Source organism: Mchenga conophoros, linkage group LG2 (assembly GCF_057382185.1).
Source record: "Mchenga conophoros isolate Kocher_MC1m ecotype Shallow Benthic linkage group LG2, M_conophoros_male_GT1.1, whole genome shotgun sequence".
NCBI lineage: Eukaryota > Metazoa > Chordata > Actinopteri > Cichliformes > Cichlidae > Mchenga > Mchenga conophoros.
The window spans coordinates 3,439,638-3,460,543 of NC_140527.1; the positions used below are offsets into that span (position 1 = coordinate 3,439,638).

General features: G+C 37.2%; 3 protein-coding genes across 5 annotated transcripts; 1 reads left to right on the plus strand and 2 right to left on the minus strand.

Annotated features, from left to right (window-relative positions):
- The first annotated feature begins 273 nt into the window (after positions 1–273).
- On the plus strand, positions 274–10,635 carry LOC146581498 (uncharacterized). 3 transcript variants are annotated; one of them, XM_085283323.1, is made up of 6 exons: positions 274–356; positions 518–856; positions 944–1,282; positions 2,778–2,888; positions 7,778–7,851; positions 8,253–10,635. In XM_085283323.1, exons 1-6 carry the CDS (start codon positions 314–316, stop codon positions 8,376–8,378), a joined length of 1,032 nt encoding a protein of 343 aa, XP_085139449.1. In that variant the 5' UTR covers positions 274–313; the 3' UTR covers positions 8,379–10,635. The 3 variants fall into 3 exon arrangements, with proteins under 3 accessions (XP_085139449.1, XP_085139452.1, XP_085139459.1); XM_085283326.1 differs by having other exon boundaries at positions 7,778–7,848; XM_085283333.1 differs by having other exon boundaries at positions 7,778–7,843; positions 8,253–8,388.
- A 1,102-nt stretch (positions 10,636–11,737) lies between these two features.
- LOC146581499 (signal-regulatory protein beta-2-like) lies at positions 11,738–13,465 on the minus strand. The gene is made up of 6 exons (XM_085283351.1): positions 13,423–13,465; positions 12,964–13,284; positions 12,519–12,875; positions 12,299–12,415; positions 11,978–12,027; positions 11,738–11,881 (listed from the first exon to the last, which is right to left on the minus strand). The coding sequence occupies exons 1-6, from the start codon at positions 13,463–13,465 to the stop codon at positions 11,783–11,785; spliced, it is 987 nt and encodes a 328-aa protein (XP_085139477.1). The 3' UTR covers positions 11,738–11,782.
- A 4,278-nt stretch (positions 13,466–17,743) lies between these two features.
- On the minus strand, positions 17,744–19,328 carry LOC146581500 (uncharacterized). The gene is made up of 6 exons (XM_085283383.1): positions 19,286–19,328; positions 18,803–19,126; positions 18,372–18,728; positions 18,156–18,269; positions 17,948–17,997; positions 17,744–17,860 (listed from the first exon to the last, which is right to left on the minus strand). The coding sequence occupies exons 1-6, from the start codon at positions 19,326–19,328 to the stop codon at positions 17,744–17,746; spliced, it is 1,005 nt and encodes a 334-aa protein (XP_085139509.1).
- Positions 19,329–20,906: the final 1,578 nt, after the last annotated feature.

Genomic DNA, 20,906 nt, shown 5'->3' on the forward strand with positions numbered 1-20,906 from the left:
TTATCTTGTGTGGATTGTTCATCATAAACAAACTAAAACACAATTTTGTTTTGAATACAACTGTATTTCCATGTATATATAATTCAGGTTTTCAAATGCAGATTATGTTACTCTTCCTGGAGAATTATCTTTGAAAACAAACAGAACAGCCTATATTCGCTGTAAAGGGCTTGTAAAATATTACAGGAAGTGCATTTTCTGTGTTTCAGCCAATCACTGTGATTTCGACTTTCTAAACCTTGATCCTCTTGTGACTAAATCTTCCTTTGAGTGGGAAGACATCAGTTGTGCAAGAGAAGGTTGAGGTACCACAATGATCGGAAGACTGGTTCCTTTGATTCTTCTAAGTACATTGTGTGAGTTTACTTTTTCTGTACTGTGGGATGTAGCATTGTAAATCATATAAGACAAATTGTATAAGGCTCTGTAATATTTTAAACTGCATGATGATTATACATATTTTTAAGTATTTTGTCCTGTCATGTTCTAACTGCTACTGTTGGTTTCTTTTCTTCAGCTTTGATTGAAATGAGAGAGATTCCTCAGCAGATGTCTTTACATGAGGCTAAACTTGGAGATGATGTGAATCTGACATGTGTGAAAAATAATGCAGAGTTTTCTTACTGGTATAAGTTGAATTTTGGATACTTGCTTGAAACAGTTGCTAAAAGAACTTATGGAAGAATATCCCTCAGTGGACAATTTAACAACTCAAGATTCAGTGCCACAAAAGTAGGTCATGTGTATTCTCTTATCATAAGAAATGTAAGCAAAGAAGACGAAGCAACTTACCTCTGTCATGCAGGATCGGTATATGAACCAGAATTTATAAATGGCACAATTTTGGCAGTGAAAGGTAAAGTATATTCATTTTATTGTTTTCTTTCTATATCTGTGTCAAAATCAAACCAAATACAGACATGTATTTTTGTGAATCACACAGATCCTAAAACTCAACTTAAATCTGTAACTGTGAAACAAACTCCAGACATGGAGTCAATCAAGCTGGGTGATACAATGACTCTGCAGTGTTCGCTCCTCTCCAAGAACGAGAATGATACAGATCAGTGTCCAGATGAAGACAAAGTGCACTGGTTCAAAGGTGGATCAGAATCCCATCCAGGCGTCATTTACCACGGCAGTCTCAGAAATAAAGAGGACGGGAGCTGTGACTACAGTCTGTCCAAAACTGTAACAAACTCATCTGATGCTGGGACGTACTACTGTGCCGTGGTGACATGCAGTGAGATCCTGTTTGGTGAAGGAACAAAAGTGGTGACAAGTATGTTTTTAAAGTCTTATTTAAAATATTATTATTTATAGTGATCATTGTTGCCTGTATTTCTGTGAATATATACTGGAAGTCTTCAGATGCTAGTTTCAGGCCTCTAATAAAGCAACTCTACCTAGATCAGCTTGAGGTTCTGACAATTCTAAATACATTATATAAACATATAATGTTCTCAAGGCTTACAGCCCGCAGCCTGTTTGTGTTTGTCATATTGCAGGTGCCATTTTGCTGCCTTTGTTGCCTTTGCTGTCTTTGTTCTTTTTCTGTTCTTTTATGTGAATGTTTTCTACTCATTTCCTGCAGTGTTCTGTGTCACCTAAAGGCCTCTGCATCTTAGCTGTCCATATTGTTATATGCATTTAGTTTAGATGGTTTTATTTTAAGTATGTCAAGCTAGAGGCCACAAACACTTAGGATGCAATACAATCTCAAAATACAACGCTTCATAATAAAATAAAGAATACAGAATACTAGTATTAGTTTTGGTTTTTTGAAAACCCCATTAAAGATCTGTGAAGCCATACTTGGAACAGCTAAATAATAACGTGTTGATGTTCAGTAGAGGGTTGCGAAGCAAGCTGAACATAGCCAGGCCTTCTTTGTGGTAGCTGGATTTGAGAAAACCTAAAATCTAGTCAGAGATAACAGGTATCATGTTCATCTTTTTCTGTTAACCTAGATTTAACCTCTGCACAATTACACAAAGGGGACACAATTAAAAAAACTTGTCCAATCAGAACATTATTAGAGGAATGGGGGGAAAAGGAATGTAGTACTTAACAAATGTAACTGATAATTTTCTTTTACTTGAGCTCTATTAGCTCTAATTGCAGCTATGTAAAAACACCTGGAAGCATTAAGACAAAACATAAAAATAAGTCATATATGTCACACAAGCAGTACTACTTTAACTTCAGTTTCATATGGTGGTGTTATTATGATACGACCTAACAAGTGACATGTGTATAAAATGTTTTCCTTCAGTCGATAATCCTTATTGCTCTTAAAGCTTACTTTCACTAAAAATAATTAGCTAAAATATTGGACTTTCAGCGAAATGAAACTAATATAACCTGCTACAGACAAGATTGTGTTTTTATCGTATGTTACCGTGGTGATAAAGTCAAGTCCAAAGACATCTGCCTTACTGATGCTGAAAACTTTTACTTTCAGCTCAACATAATTCATTATCCATGAACCTTGGATTGCAATACACTCTGTTGTGTAGTTAAAAAAAGTGCAGCTGATGTTGATGAGAAAAAACATTGTCTGTAGGCAATTTTCCATAAACTACGAGGAGAGAATGATTTTATTTTTTATTGTTATTAACTTGGTAATGAGTAAAATATTAGTAATTAATATAAATCAATAAAAGCCATCTGCATGAAATTTAATTGGGTCTAACAGTGAGTCATGTAGATGTGCGCTAGTACACAATTACATAAATGGGATGTAAAGTGTCTGCTGGGATGTTTTCTCGTTCCAGATGAGTTCCCGCTCAGTGCTGTGCTTGTGACGCTGCTGATCTTCTCTGTGCTTGTAAATTTTGGTCTGATTGTCTCCAGAAAAAAGAAGCCAACTTGTGAACAGTCCAAAGGTACAGTGGTGCATCACATTTCCATTACACCACATTTGTGTGTATACACATTAATAGTATAACATTAGTATACAGTAATAGTTACCTTGCTAGTACCGGTTGCCTTTAGAACTGCCTTAATGTTTCACATCAGAAATTCAACACAGCTTTGGACTCAACAAGGCTTTGCTACTGAACTAACGAATCACATGATAAAGCATTAAGAAATGCTACTAAAACCAGGACATAGCTATGTATTAAACAAAATATCTTAAAATACAGTTGGTTCTTTGTAGGAAACTGTAACTTGGAACAAAATCTAACAGACACCATGTTGAACTGCAGTCCTGTGCTCTGCACCCAGTAATGCACGGCGTGATACATTTTGGTCAGAATTAGAATTATTATCAACTGCATGGATCGATCAGACCTGCCGTGTGAGTCCTTACATATCTATGTCACCAAACTTTAAGTGGCGACTTTCTGGATGAGTCAAAAACATAGATTACTCAAACGTTAAGCACAAGTGCTTTCAAACTGCTTTCATTAGCATGACAATGACTCCACTTGACCTAAGCAGTCATTTCAGCAGACAGATTTTAATCTAATAGTCTATTTCAGAAGTGGTAAAGCAAGAGTTTAGCAGTATGAATCTTCAGGTACAAGCTCAATAAGGAATTAAAAATGATTTATTGATATGCAGAATTCACTTAAACTATTTGGAGATTGGACTCTGATGCCCCATTGCAGCAGAATGAAACGCTGGTGGTGTATGGAACGCCAGGACTGCCATAATGAATTAATTAAATACACCATTAAATAATTAATTAAATGTGGCAATAATTAATTAAAATTGGAATTAATTAATTAAATAAATAGTTATGACACATGTAATTAATTAATTATTGACACCTTTAATTAATTATTTATGTATTTCACATTTTAATTAATTATTGACACATTTAATTAATTAATTATTGACACATTTAATTAATTATATATGTATTTCACATTTTAATTAATTATTGACACATTTAATTAATTAATTATTGACACATTTAATTAATTATTTATGTATTTCACATTTTAATTAATTATTGACACATTTAATTAATTAATTATTGACACATTTAATTAATTATTTATGTATTTCACATTTTAATTAATTATTGACACATTTAATTAATTAATTATTGACACATTTCATTAATTATTTATGTATTTCACATTTTAATTAATTATTGACACATTTCATTAATTATTGACACATTTCATTAATTATTTATGTATTTCACATTTTAATTAATTATTGACACATTTAATTAATTAATTATTGACACATTTCATTAATTATTTATGTATTTCACATTTTAATTAATTATTGACACATTTAATTAATTATTGACACATTTAATTAATTATTTAATGATATATTTATTTATTTCATTTTGGCAGTCCTGACGCCTGGCTCTCATCATGAAATAATTTTATCTGTCAGCCTCACCCATCAAACTCAGGGGGCGGGGTTAACGCTGATCGAGTCAAAACCATTGCTTTGGCCTGGTGGCCATTGTTTCTAGCACACAACAACCGGCATGTGGAAGCTAACAGAACTGAGCTTTGAAAAACCCTGTGTGTGTGTTACCAAATACCGTTTTAATATTTTTTTAGCCGAGAATGTAGTGGTTTAATCTTCATGTGTCTGGTCGGTTTGTCAAGATACAGCCTCTTTGCAAAAGTGTTTCGATGATTTCGGAGATGTCTGCCCAGTCTCACGGCAAAGCGTGGGATAGACCCGCTCGCCTCGCAAGCAATCCCACCGACAAAGCGCAGGCCCTGGTACACAGCTGTAGTAACCCCCGCTGACTTCTTTTACTGAGGTTATATTTATCGATGTTTTATTTCCTGATGTTCTTATGTGTCCTACGTGTTTCAGTCGCCAATTCTGAATTATAACTAACATTAAAAACATGTTTAAGGAGGAGAGAGAGCAAATAAATCTGTTTAACATCTGATCTTTGGGTTTTTGTTCAGTAATCAGCGTGACCTGTGTATAAACGCATAAAAGAGATAACGTTGGTGTTTCTGTCATGTAGTAACTGCTGGCTTTAACTGTACAAAGGTTGTTCGACACTATGAAACACATACAGACTTCATGATGTTCGGCTAATATTTTTATTGTGAATATTAATCATGCTGACCTCGCTCTGTACACCACGCAACGAGGTCAGCATACCCACGATATCCTCAGCTCCATGAGTTAACACAAAGTTTCCCAGCTGACTATCTAACTGCCAACTATTCCAGAGACGTGAAAATATACAGCATAAAGAAAAGTGTAAGAGACTCAGCAGCAGATTAGAATAACAGTTATACATTTAATAAATCACCAAATGAATCCAAGAAACGAGCAAACCTGTTCCGACAATTTGAATTTGTATTCCCTCAGCTGCAGACTCGCTGCTGTTTAAATGTTTGAAAAGGAAGATTAGATATAAACAAACGTCAAACATAGACTCAGTCTGCCTTCACATTTGATATGAGGCCAGCACGTATAGTGGCCTCAGCAGGCTATTACTGAAATACACGTGCTATATCATAAACTATGATATAAACAGGGAGGTCCTATTAACATGTTTAGTTTTAAAGGACACCTTCCTGCCTTTAGTCTCATTCATGAGCAGTATTAGTTTTCTTCTAACATCCAGAAGTCTGCACGATGTGTTTCATAGTTTGTAACAAGCCTTTGACAGGTAAACATAACATGACCGAAAAAGCAAAAAAAAAGAAAAAAAAAGAGAGAGAGTGTGTTGACATAAGAAGAGAAAATGCTCTCAATTATGGAGACAGACAAATGGTTCATTTATGTTTGATGTGTGTTTATTCCTCCCTAAATATCGTCGGTGAAGTTCGCCATGCATGTCAGATTTTCCTGCGCATTTTTATACCTCTGCCAACAGAGAGAGAAAAAAAATCACATTCTAACAGACAGCTGGTGCTTAGAATACAGTTGAATAACTATTAAAAAACAGATGATATTTAGATGATAGTTCAGTCTAACACATGTGCCAGTGAACCATTAAACGTCTGTGAAACTATGCAGTTATGAAACGTAACTTTAACCTCAGCCAAACCGATTTGCTCAGTTGTAAATAAAACAGCGAAGTAAACGTGACCCGACAGACAGAACCTGAGTGAATGAAGTCCAGCGTTTAACCACTGAGAGCTAAAACTCAGCTGAGGTTTGAAAGCTGTGTGCCGGTGATTGGACATCAGCCGCTGATAAAGCTGGCTCGCCTATAAAGTGCTCTGTAAGGAAACAAGCTCCAGCAGCTCTGCGCTCGGGGAAAACACTATATTTACTTATCTTGTGCAGAAAAATGCGCTGACATTGCGTTATATCGAGCACCGGCTGCCCAGTTAAACTGTGACTATCACCAGGTAACTAGGCGTGTTTCTTGAATTAGCAGCAGGTGTTAAACAGCTGACAGATGAGGAGGAGGATGCATGCAGGTAAACTGAGGGTCTGCTGAGCTGATCGCTGGTTTCGTGAGAAAAATGTCAGCTCGTTCTTTATGTTACAGAAGCACAGAGACACAAGACCAGGCGGAAAGAGACGATCGTTCGGTGAAAATGAGAATCTGCGAATGCAACATGTGGAACACGGAGAGTGGAATATGTAAACAAACCGGTTAATGTACCCCCTCGGTGCGCTCTGCATGCTAACTGTTAGCAGAGCTAGTGAAATCTCTGAAAACATCTGAGCACTTTTGCAAACATGTTCTATGTTGACAACCTGACCAGACATACGGCGCGACATTCGCGGCTAAAACACTGTTAAAAGTGTAGCTGGTGACAGAAAAACGGGGTATTTTAAAACTACACCACCACCATTGCTGCCTGTGATTTGATCTGCATTCTGGGATAACTGGCTGCCCCAAGTCTACACAAGCAATCGATTTTCTAGGATCGACCTGTTTTGACTTACTTTGCACGGCAACCAATCAAATGTTAGAGAAGCTGCATGGCAGCGTTAACCCCGCCCCCTGAGTTTGATGGGTGAGGCTGACAGATAAAATTATTTCATGATGAGAGCCAGGCGTCAGGACTGCCAAAATGAAATAAATAAATATATCATTAAATAATTAATTAAATGTGTCAATAATTAATTAAATGTGTCAATAATTAATTAATTAAATGTGTCAATAATTAATTAAAATGTGAAATACATAAATAATTAATTAAATGTGTCAATAATTAATTAATTAAATGTGTCAATAATTAATTAAAATGTGAAATACATAAATAATTAATTAAATGTGTCAATAATTAATTAATTACATGTGTCATAACTATTTATTTAATTAATTAATTCCAATTTTAATTAATTATTGCCACATTTAATTAATTATTTAATGGTGTATTTAATTAATTCATTATGGCAGTCCTGGCGTTCCATGGAAAGTTGGCTGGACATGAGAGAGGCAGGGATAGGGAGGAGGTGGGTTTCACAAAGGTGTTTGCAAGGCAGGATGACAGATTAACAGTGAGATTTAATGTATGCGGAGTGGAGGCTGAATGGCCTGAAGAAGGTGGACAGAAAGATGATTGGACCAGACCAGTGATGTCAGCATTGGAACAATGGTAGTGTGGGAAAGTGGAAGTGATGTAAAGCATAAACTAACCAGCAAATACCCAGGAAGCAAACATAAGTGTGACTACAGAGCTTCCTTATAAGCTTCATTTAGGAAAGACTAAACTCTCAAATGAATGTTTCCATGAATGAAGCTGTTTTTAGAGCAAATGGATGCCCTATGCAGTATTACTATAATCTTGATAATTAGCTTCTTGGATCTGACCTAAAAGGCTTTAAAAATAAATCACTCTTAATGTTTTCTTTTTCTGAACAGGAGGAGAAACCGTCTCCACTCAGCCTCCAATCAATGACCAGGGTAGATCAACTGCAGATCAACTGAGTAATGTGGTACATATTGTAAATACTGCAAAAAACATGATCATAATGTTAGCATCCTACACTGGACAGATGCCATGGGTGGCAAAGTCAATGCAGATTCTTAGGGCTGAAACACACAGCTAGCATTTTCTATGAGAAAACCGAGACATACTGAGATACAGGCAAAACTACAGGGTAGTAATCGACTTTACCTCACATCCTTTCAAAAAGTTGCTAAAAGTAAACTGTGGGAGATTTAGTAAAGTTTAGGCATGAAAAGAGTTTGACTGGGCCTCAGTATCACACTTCACGTTCAACTTCAAACTATGACTATGTTCTGTGTGTTTAATATAAATTGTAAAACTGTTTTAAAATGGTTATTAAATTCCAATTCTGTTTTCTGTCTTCTAATTTCTGTTAATAATCTGCAGGACGGTGAAGAAGTAGGAGTCAACTATGCGGCGCTGGACTTCCCCTCGAGAAAAGCTAAAAAATGGAAGAATAAGTGGGAGCTACCAGATGACAGCATATATTCTGGCATGATAGACTACCAGTAAAATGCTCTCCTCATCAAGAATGAATATTTAACAATTTTCGTGCTGATATATTATTGTTAGTAGCACTGCAAAATAGATTAGGCTAGAGATGGGACATATGTTTTGTAATGCTGGCTATTTAAATCAAAAATATATATGTTAAGATTATGTGGATCTTTATATTATGTACTATCAGATTTGAGTTGAGTAAATCAAACTGAAATAAATATCAATCATAATTTAGTGTTAGTGAATTTTATATTCTCCTTTATGTTTCATGAGACACTTTAAATATACATAAAATTGACATGAACATGACATTCCACAAGAGGATATGCTTTAGATTAAAACCAAGACTTAGCTAGATGTTGTGACAACTTGTAGGGTGTTACTTACAGGATTCTGCAGAATGATGGTGGCAAATGCTGAAGGTTCTCTTTTCAAATTTATTATTGAACCTAAACTGTACCTTGACACTGATTATGAAGTGATACTAAATTTAAGTTTGACGTATCCTTAATAGAGATTGCAGCTTCGATGTAAGATGAAAACCATCCATTCGCTTCCGCTTATCCTTTTTCAGGGGCGCTGGAGCCTATCCCAGCTGTCATAGGGCGAGAGGCAGGGTACACCCTGGACAGGTCGCCAGTCTGTCGCAGGGCCAACACACAGGGACAGACAACCATTCACATTCACACCTATTGGCAATTTGGATTATCCAATTAACCTATCCCCACAAGCTGCATGTCTTTGGACGGTGGGAGGAAGCCGAAGTACCCAGAGGGAACCCACGCAAACACGGGGAGAATATGCAATGCAAACTCCACACAGAAAGACCCCGGCCTGATGTTGGAATCGAACTCAGAACCTTCTTGCTGTGCAGCAACAGTGCTAACCACCGTGCCACCGTGCTGCCTCATAAGATGAAAACATGACAGCTTATTAAGATAATGTAAAGTTTGTTGTTTCAAAACATAAACAACAATCAGATTCTGCAGACTGATGATTGCTTGGTCCTTATTTAATATTCTGGCAGACTCTGTACCTATTAACCCTTTAGAGCCGGTCGGAGCGGGCACGCTCCGTTTTGCGTAACTATTTTTAAATCCCGGTAGCTCTGCAACCATGTGAGCTAGCGCAAGAATTTTTTTGCATATGAAACCAGAGGAGTTGTACTTACATCTGATGCCATCAGCTTGTCCTAGGTCACAGTTTCCTTCCCCATATAGCTTTGCAAAAACTGCATAAAAAGCACTTGCAGCAACAAAAACATAATATTCCAGAAACACGCTTTGCCGATCCGATCAGCTGTTCATAACACTTCCTACGTTGGAATAGACGTCAGTGCGAACTTTTGCATGTCCGCCATTACCTGCCCGAAACCGGAAGTGACGTCATTTTTGCGGAAATGTAGTTTTTTTTTTACCATCAGGGCCTCATGAGCCTATACTGGTGTTTTTAAAAGTTATCTTTGACTTTATGACTTTCTGTGTCGTTTCTGGGATGCTTAGGACTCATATTGCACTGCTGGAAATAGTTTATTTTGATGCATATGCTGCTTTTTTGCAAATTTGCATTATAATATTTATATTCGTTTTTCCTGCAGTATATAAAAATTGTTGTATTTCAAAAATAAAACTATGAAGTCACTCAAAATAAATTTCCTGTGGTAGGAAACTTTTTTGTATTTACAGTTTTGAGGGATAAGCCTCTTAAATTTCTCTAACTAGAAATATATGTTAAAAAAGCAAAAACGATTTTCAATTTTTTTGTAGTTTTTTTGCACTTTTTTGCAATTTATGTAATTACTATGCACTTAATGAATACATATTATTAAAATCTGGGCTATAATTGTTGTATTGATGTATAGCAACTTGAAATGCTCCCAAAAATGGCTCCTCAGCATGTAAAAATAGAATATAAGCTCTGGCGGACTTGGTTCTATGGTAGGTCTTAAAGGGTTAACAGATAGCTTTGTTAGCACCTAGTGCATGTTGGTTGCAAGGCAAGCAAGCAGATAGCAGTGTGCAAAATGTGCATTTTATCAAACTGTTGATGAAATAACTTACAACACATTTATAAAATGATAATATAAAGAAACACTGAAATGAAGTAACATGTGAATCCCATACACTCGGACTGGCTGAACATTGGAAACCATCATAATATCATGAGTCCAAGGTTTAGGCTCAATGCTAAGAGAACGAGGCTACCCATCTTGTAATTGCAACTGAATATTTCTTGTGTGTTGTTGCTTTCTTCACGGAAATAAATTAATGAGACTGAATTTTAGTCTGACTGCATCAGTTGGCTGAGGTTTTCTAATAGTGGTTTTCTTTGTTTTTTCTCAGTCTGTTTCCCCAGGCATGTCTCCATCTGTTTGGTACCTCTGTGCCTTGCCTCTGTAGTCGGTTATGTCTCTGTTTATTCTCTTTTTGCCTTTGTCAAGTCTGTATGTCTCACGCTGTGTTAGTTTCCTATTTTAGTTTGAAAGTCTCTTGTCCTGCATGTGTTACATTCAGTTTTGCTTCCCCTGTCATTAGTCTGACTTTGTTTATCCGTGCTTTGCTTTTCCCAGCTATGTTCCATATTTGTAATTGCCTCATGTGTGTATTTAAGTACTCCGTTTCCCCCTGTTCTTTGTTACGTCATTCAATCAAGGGATGCTGTGTGGCAGGTAGAGAGTGGACCCAAATGCAGAACTTTGCAAACAAACATGAACTCAAAAGGTAGCACTGGCAAACATGACAAAACATAAAGCACAGTTAACTGGAGTAGGCTTACTGAAATGCTAACGCTGACTGATAGAGCGTGTGCAACATGAAGGATATAACGACGGCATGGTAAATGGTAAATGGCCTGTCTTTGTATAGCGCTTTACTTAGTCCCTATGGACCCCAAAGCGCTTTACACTCCATTCAGTCATCCACCCATTCACACACACATTCACACGCACATTCTCACACACTGGACATGACAAAGATCTGAGGAAACTCAGGATACGCTTAACTAAGAACAAGAAAGTGCAACTCAAAACAGTTGAGTGAAGATCCAGGACAGTGACAGAAGGTGAAATAAGCACATAGATGTGTATTTATTCTGAAAGAACTCTTGTGCAAAGTAATTAAACATCCCAACACCAGCCCCAGCCCTTAAAATAAAACTGACCCCCACCCTACCCCCATAGGGACTAAATGTAATCTTCTTCTAAATGTGAAAACCAAGGCAACCATTTTTCACAGATAAAAAACTACCCATGTCACAAGTACAACAAATACTGACAGCACAAATTGCATTAGTGATGAAGCAAATTTATGACAAAGACTGAAACTAACAATACCAAAAAGTCACAAACATAGACTCTGTAAAAGGATGTCAGGTTTATTTTCAAGGACATACTCAATATGTTGATACTTCATCAACATTTAGGAGTAGACACTAGTCTCAGTAAACTCCCTCTTCCTTCTTCCTCTGGTTTTTCGTTCAGAGAAATTCAGTGCAGCGTAGTTTATATCAGCTTCAGTCTGTGTTATAATAAGAATACACAAACATAGTTTAGATTGTGATGAGGAACTCTTTAGACATATGTGAACTGAACAGCTGTAATTTCTCGTACTTACTGATTGGAACAAATTGTCGGTTTGGACTTCTGTCACAGCGCTTTCGTATCCTTAAAATATACATTGTAACAATAAATTATAATAGTGAAATGCACTAAATGTGATATTACCTTGTGAATTTATTGTCACAAAAATCTCACTCATAGACATAGATACATGCATTAAACAAATTCAGATACACAAAGTAAAGGCAGTCACTGTGGGGAAGGAGGTGTCGTACAGATTCATTAACAATTAATTTACCTTATGGTGTTATAGGAAAACTCATTTAAAGATTTTGTTTGTAAAAGGCATGACTCTTTACCTTCAGATAACACTTACCTTTACTTTTCTTACATACGCTTCGTCTGCAGATGAGGAAAACATTTCCAATGACTGAAATGGCCAAACAGCTTATTAATATTGCCATTTGATTAAACACGAGTTGTGTTGTTCGCTCTACAAAAAAGAACACAAAAATTACATTCTTAAAAGGTCTTATAACTTATCTTGATATTAACATAGTTTAGTATAAATGCTAGCAAATAAAACAAAATCATACCAAGTTCAACTGTAGTTCCGTTTCCGAATAATATCTCCCCACATGTGGCCACAGCACAGTAGTAAGTCCCAGCATCAGAGGAGCTGACGTTCTTAGAGAAGCGATAAACACATCTATCCTGATGGTCAGAGCTTTTCTCACATTGATCAGTTCTATTTCCATCAGTGTAAATGATGTTTGGATGAGATTTATTAGATCCAGCTCTGAACCAGAAAACATTATTAACTCCTGGACACGTCTTGTTCTCAGAATCAGAGAGAACTGAACACTGAAGAGTTGCTGTGTCTCCTGGACGCAGTGGATTTGATTCTATCGGCTGCTGTACAACAATATAGTTTGATGTCCTTTCAGTGTTTCCTGCATAATATAAAATGTATTACAATGACATTCTTCAAAAAATACTCTGAAAGATTAAAAAGTCTGTAAAAGTTGGTCTGTTTATTACCTTTAACTAACAAATATGTCCCACTCCATTCAAGATCACGCCATGCTGTGGTTCCACAATGATAAATTCCCTCATCCTCTTGGATTGTCTCCAGAATAGTCAGTTTGCTAAAATTGTTTGCGTTCTTTGCAGAAAATCTTGATTTCAAAAACGGAGAATAATACACAGGTTCTGTATCTCGATATAGTCTCACAATTAATTTAAGTGTATCCCCAACACTCTGCCTGTACCAGTATACTTTACTGCTGATGTCTTTGGATATATCACACTTTAAGGTTGCTGGTTCACCAAGCTGAACCATTTTCACTGGAACCAGAGAATCTGAGTTAAAACAAAATGAAGAAAAACAAAATTTTGTTTTAGACGAATATCTTAAAATTATTATTAACATAATTATTGATAAATCCTGACAAATCTATTCAACGTAAATGACAAATGACAGAAGAAATTAGCACTTACTCCCATGATGAAGAAGAAGTAATATCATCCATAACACCACCATCTTGACACTGCTCCTTCTCGGGGTTTTTCAGTAAGTTAAGTTGGTGAAAGGAGCATGTTGGGTTGGGCCATAAAAGAAATCTGATTGGTTAACACGGAAGAGACTCAAAAGTACACTTCCTGTCACACTGGTCTCATTTTGAGCTTTTTAAAAACACATCTTCTCTTTTCATCTTCTGTTGCAAGGTTTCACGTTGTTCACTTTTTATGTTTGACTGTCTCTGTTTGATTTTAATTTTAAATCTTAAGCACAGAAACAGCAAATGGCAATTCTGCTCTTGGTTGTCTTGGTTGCGATATGCACTGCAAGAAATACCTCAAATACATCAAACTCTGCACTTCAGAGGAAATTTGAAAGCAGAATGTTTCATTGCTAAGAGGTCATAATATCTTGTTTTTCAGACGACGTGAACAGCAACATGAAACGATGCTGCATGGTTTTACTTCTTCAGAAAACAGAACAAATGAGTATTTTATTTATTCATATAGGAAACGACCTAGAAGCAGATATTCCACCAAAAGTCACCCACATTAACCACATGTCCAGAATAAGAGCAACATTTTAGTTGTGACTGTCAGTGGACTGAAAGTAGTCAAAGTGCAATCAAAGTGCTTTTTTACTGCAAGCCAATTCAATCCATGCAGTCATGCAAACATTCATACAAGCTCTTTTCCCAACACCTAAGCAGCATGATGAACATTTGTGGACACATCCACATTGGGAGAAACCAGAGGGGCAGCATCTTCATGAAAAATACTTCAACATGCAAAATAGATTAGCTGGGGAATGAATGACTAAGCTTTTGATTGGTAGAAGACTCACTTTTTTCCTGAGCCGCTTCCACCCCAATCTGAGGATTCAAAATAAGTATACTTTATTATTTCAAGACAGGGTAGTAATAAGGAAATGATGCACAAAAATACTAAGCATATGTCCCAGCATATATCAAGGCTGAGCACTGGGGGTCGGTGTGCATCTGTGAGCAGACTCACAAGAGACTGAGATGCTTATAAAGCTGACTCTGACTCTCCTCTCACCACTGTGAAATTACTTATGCTATAGGATCATTATTATATGCATGTGTATATTATGTGGAAACACAGGCAGCAGAAGCCAGTATAGGAGCAAATTATCCTGCAGTTGATCATCTGAGCACATAGGTTTTCTTCACTAATCACCTTAGGCAGTGTAGAAGATTCAGACTTTATTGTGAATAAAACTTTGATTAAAACATTTATGAAAAGGATTCAGATCATCAAAAGGGGACAGTCGACTCCTACGCTGTCGAGTTTGAAAATAAAACAAAATCAATGTCATCAGTGTCTTGGGACAACATTTTCACATTAGTAGATATGAGAAATCACTTGGTTGACCAGATTTTTTAAGTTGAACCAGTTATTTTATAAAATACACCCACTTGATATGAAACTGTATATTTTAATCTGGTCCAATCGTTTTTTTTAAATGTATTAAAAAGTGATTGAGCAACTTTCTCTTTGCCTCTTTGCACTTGGCTACAAACAGCCCCAGTGTGAGCTGGAGGTCACTGCTTGATGAAGGCATAAGAAGCCACATCATCTGCAAAAACAAAAACCTTCTTCCTCTTGTCTGCCTTTAGAAATTATGTCCTTAAAATTATGAAAACACTCATTGACAGAAGGGGAGCTGTGAATGATCTGGCCTGAAAACTGTCTTGATATCACACATTCTCAATGCACCCAACCCAGGCCAAGTACTATGAAGTCATGTTTAATGAAAGAGTACAGATGATAGTCAGAACCCGCACCCACACCCAAAGGTTATAGCATTTGACACAGCCGATCACATGGCAGGTAATCTCAGCTGTATTCAGACAAAGTATCATAAAAATGATTTAAATTGCTTTGAATATGGGATGGTTATTGATGCCACATGGGCTGCACAACCATGCCTAATATCTAGTGAGAAGCAGTTCTGTGGGAAACAATGCCTTCCTGATGCCACATTGAAATAAATGGGGTACATCAACAGAATACCACGGTAGGTGCTCTTCCTGTCAGGTACGAACAAGAAAGAGTTTCACAGAATCATCAAAATCTGATGATAACAGATTCCAAAACATTGCCCAGTCAGAGTAATCTCAATTTCCACTTCAACATTCAGCTGGCAGTCTTAATTTGCTGTAAATAACACAAGAGTATTGCTCTATTCTGCCTTGTTTTAACAATCCAACCTGTTGGTAGCATGTTGATGTGGGGATATTTCCCTGGCAAACTCTAGGGCTTAGTACCAATTAAATATAGTTTAAAATGCCACAGTCCCTTTATGACAACAGCGTTTCCATTTTCTGATGACTACTTTGATTAGGAAGCACACACAATGTCACAATGTCCCTGCACTCAGTGAAGTCAACCTGCAATTAAACCAGATCTCATTCTAATACAGCACCTTGGGATGTGGTGGAATGGGAGAGTTGCATTTAAGCGTTGCAGCTGATTTTCAGCAACTTCATGATGTTATCATGTTAATATGGACCATTAATATGCACCAAGATCACAGAGGAAAGTTTCCAGCACCTTGTTAAAGCTATGTCCAGTGTTGGGAAGGTCACTTTTAAAATGTAGATTACAGATTACAGAGTACATGGCCCAAAATGTATTTTGTATCGTATTACGTTGCGTTACTCAATGAGAGTAATGTATTATGAATACTTTGGACTACTTATATTATATATTATCATGCATTTTAAAACTACATGATGTACTATTGCTGCGTGATTTATTACTATTACTGAAAGTTACTCACCATACCAATACATATTAGATTTTTAAATCTTAATATAAAATGAGTAACAGTAGGTGGACATTAGGTAAGGCTGCACTTTTTGCAGCGACCTCGTGTAGAAAACTATATAAAACAAGTCCGCGGCTCCGAACTGTAGTAAAGGGACCTCTGGCTAATACGTCGGGTTCGTGTTGGGCTCGTAGCTGAAAACTATAGTTTTTTACTTTGCTGTCAGGATCAACAGAGACAGAGAGAGGCGTCAAAAGGCTGCTCCAAATTAGTAATAGCTTAATAGCTTACTTACAACTGGGCTCGTCAGGTACTCTTTTTGGCTGCAGTGGTTATTATTATATTTACATGCTTCTCCCATTTCTGGTCAGTGACAACTCTTACTTTATGACTCTTCTTTGTCTCCCTCCCTCACGCTCACAGACACATAACAGGTATGGCAGTCCATTCTCCCTGCAGCACGGACTACACTGCCCATGAGGCTACATTCTTTAGGGCTATGCCTGTAACACTCTGTCTATTGCCTTCATATTAAATCATTTTTTCAATAATAATTAAAAAAAATATTTCTTCACGTCATTATGTGGGCCGCAAGTAGAGGTGACATCGTCCGCGAGATTGAGACCCAGGCATTAGAGCAGGGGTGGGCAATTCCAGGCCCCGAGGGCTGGTGTCCCTGCAGGTTTTAGATCTCACCCTGGGTCACCACACCTGAATCACATGATTAGTTCGTTACCAGGCCTCTGGAGAACTTCAAGACATGTTGAGGAGCTAATTTAGCCATTTAAATCAGCTGTGTTGGTTCAAGGACACATCTAAAACCTGCAGGGACACCGGCCCTCGGGGCCTGGAATTACCCACCCCTGCATTAGAGCCTCTTATTGCCTGTTTTGTTTGGGTTTCCAGAGGGCATAGCCTAACATATAAAAAAGGAAAAGACCACCATGTAATCCATTTACTTCAGCAAAGTAACTGTATCCTGAGTACCGCTTTTTTAAATGCTAACTGTAACGGAATACAGTCCCCAACACTGGCTATGTCCTAATGAACTATTGCATTTGACCCACTATTGGTTAGGTGTATGTAATAAAGTATTTGTTGAGTGTATGCAGATATTTTCTTATGTTTTTATATTCTGTCAAATGTTTCTCAAACACAGTCTCAATTTCCACATCAGAATTTTAAATTTGCACAAAAAAGAGCTTTAACCTGTTTTGCGTTCTGTTGTTTGAAGTCACAAAATAGCAGAAACAAATAGATACCATTGACCAAACATACAAAGCATTGGAGGAATTAAAGAAACATTTATTAATTCAAAATTTAAAAAAAAAACAAGGACTACGTACAGTTTCAAATTTTGCCCTCAGATATGCAATAAATCTAAGTTACAGGCTTTGAGAGCCCAAATGGTGGAACAAACAAATTGCCAAGTCTCAAATATAAGGTCAATAACAGAATATGAGGTTCCTTTTAAAATTCAGGAAATGCTCAACATTGTCATGAAGTTCAACATTTAACTTGAGAGTAGACGCTGTCCTCAGCAAACTCTCTCTTCCGTCTTCCTTTTGTTTTTCTTTCAGAGAAATTAATTGAGGCGTAGTTTAGCTCTTCATCAGCTTCACCCTGCTTTATAATTAAAACCATGAGCAAAAACTGTAATAAATAACTGGTAAAACAATATTTTAACTAACAATATTTGTTATTACTTACAGCTTGGTGCAATTTGTCATTTTGTGCTCCTGATATAGCACTTTCTGTTCCTGTAAATATGACAGTAGGTCAAAAATGCACTTAATGTGGCATTCGTTCCTGAATTTGTCTGACATGTACATATAGAATATATGTTTATTTTCCATTTTCCAAGTGCAATGAGGTCAGTTTTGCCTTTAAGAAAGACTATAACTTCTATAACACTTACCTTTATATGGTTTCCATAATCTTTGGTAGAAGATGAGGAAAACATTTCCAATGACAGAAATGGACAAGAACACTAATAAGGTCATTTGGATAGATATTGATTGTGTTGTTTGTTCTGGAAAATAAAAACAAATAAATCTTCTTAAAAAGTCTTATGCCTCATTTTAGAATAACATGTTATTGTGTATTAATTCCAGTACTTAATTCATAATCGTACCAAGTTCCACTGAAGATCCATTTCCAAATATAATCTCTCCACATGTGGCCACAGCGCAGTAGTAAGTCCCAGCATCAAAAGCGCTGATATTTTTAGAGAAGTGATAAACACAGTTTTTCTGAGTCTCTGATCTTTTCTCACATTCGTTTTTTCTATTTCCATCAGAGTAGATGATGTTTGGGTGAGATTTTTGTGATCCTGCTCTGAACCAAAAGACATTATAATCTCCTGGACATGCCTCATTCTGAGACTCAGAGAGGACTGAACACTCAAGAGTCACTGTGTCTCCTGTACGGTCCGGTTTTGATTCTGTCGGCTGCTGGACAACAGAGTAGTTTGATGTCCTCTGAATGTTTCCTTTATAATACAAAACACAAACATTCTTCAAAGCATGCTCAGAAGATATTTGATAAATTAGGGTGCAAAATTACCTTTCACTAACAGGTATGTCCCACTCCATTCAGCATTAATCCACTCTGTGATTCCACAGTGATAGATTCCCTCATCCTCTTGGATTGTCTTCAGAATCATCAAGTTGCTAAAATTTTTATCATTATTTACATTAAATCTTGAATTTGAAAATTCAGGACCATATTCCGGTGGTGTATTTTTATACAGTGCCAATATCAATTTAAGAGTTTCTCCAATGTTCTGCTTGTACCAGTAGATTGCTTTACTGCTCAGCTCTTTCGGTAAAGCACATGTTAAGGTTGCCGCTTCACCAAGTTGAACTATGTTCACTGGCACCAGAGAGTCTGAGTTGAAACAAAACACAGAAAAACAAAATTTTGCTTGAAAATTTTTAAATTGTTATCATTTCAAAAACATTATTGTTATTATCTATAACTCTACACATATATATTTTACAGTAACAACGTATATCAGATTTATGAACAGAGAAAAGTAGCCCTTACGTCCTTGATGAAGAAATAGCCATGTCATCCATAACCCCACCATCTTGATACTACTCCTTTTTAGGAACCTCATTGCTATTTCTGTGAGAGAAGGAAGTGAGATGAGTGACTGGGTAAGACCATCTATGCATATGATAGCTCTGATTGGTTAAAACATAATAGATTCAAAAGTACACTTCCTGTCACATTGATCTCAACCAGAGGTTTTTCTGTTTCATCTTCTGTTGCAGTTGTTCAGATTGTTCAGTTTTCATATTTATATTCGAGTTTGTGATTGTAATTCATCTTCTCAAGCAAAAAGCATGGATCCATGGATAATAATTATTGGTACATACAACAAGATATACCCCAGATATGTAACACTTTGTAACACTTTCGAGTAAATTTGCAATGTTTCTTTGGTGGGAAGGTCATGAAATTTCTTCCTTGGAAGAGTTGAAGAGCAGACTGAACTGATAGAATAATAAGTGCAAGATTTTATTTGTGATTTTTTTTTGATAATCACAATATGCAAGCTCTTTTTCTATTAGTTAGCTCCAGGTACACCCTTATTCAGAGATCATGGGTATTATGATTGTCGTTATGAAATCAATTTTTTTGTCAAAAGGTTTTCTTTTTCATCCCCGGCTCAAACTACCATCAGGTTCCTTACCTCCAATTTTTTTCTGGGGGAGTACTGTGGTGTATCTTTAAGACTGACTAAGACTCACCCCAGTCCATTTGTTTGTCTTCTCCACTTCCAAACAAGAGTTGCTCCACCTGAGACAGCAAGGAGGAAGTCTGTGCTACAGCCCATCAGCATCAATGGGGAGTGCGTGGAAAGGTTGTCCAGTTTCAAGTCCCTGGCTGTGCACATAGACATAGACCTCCAATGGAGCTCAAATACCTTGGCGGTTGTAAAGAATACCCAACAGCTTCTCCACTTACTGAGAATCCTCAGAAAAGTGGACCTGAAGTGGGGGCTGCTGATTGTCTTCTACTGTTGCTTCATTGAAAGTGTGCTGACATACTGCATCTGTCTATGGTTCTCCAGCTGCACCATGGCACACAAAAAGGCACTTCAGAGGGTCATTAATATGGCCCAAAATATCATCGGACATCCTCTTCCCTCCCTCAATGACCTGTACAGCACTCACAGGGCACGCAGCATCCTGCAGGATTGCACACACCCAGGACACCGGGTGTTAAGCTGCTGCCGTCTGGCACGAGATTCAGTTTGCTGAGGTGGCGGACAAACAGACTCAAGGATAGCTTTTACAGGGCAATAGCTCAAATCAATGCTAACAGACACCAAAGCGCTCCTCAAAGACAAGAGGAGGGCCTTCCGAGCAGGCAATAGAGAGGAGGTGAGAATGGGTCTATGGCGTTATTAAAGGGAAAGATCAGAGAGGCTAAAGAAAATTACAGGAGATAACTGGAGTGAAAACTCCAGCAGAAGCGCATGAGAGTGGTGTGGAGTGCCGTGACACCCCTCTCCCACTGATTACTTTTACTCACGACCAGATGCAAAGACAAATGAGAAGACTCCACTCAGGCAAGTCTGCTGGCCAGGCAGGATGAGTCCCCGTGTCCTCAAGGCCTGTGCAGCCCAGCCTTATGGATTCTTTAATAAACTGTTCAT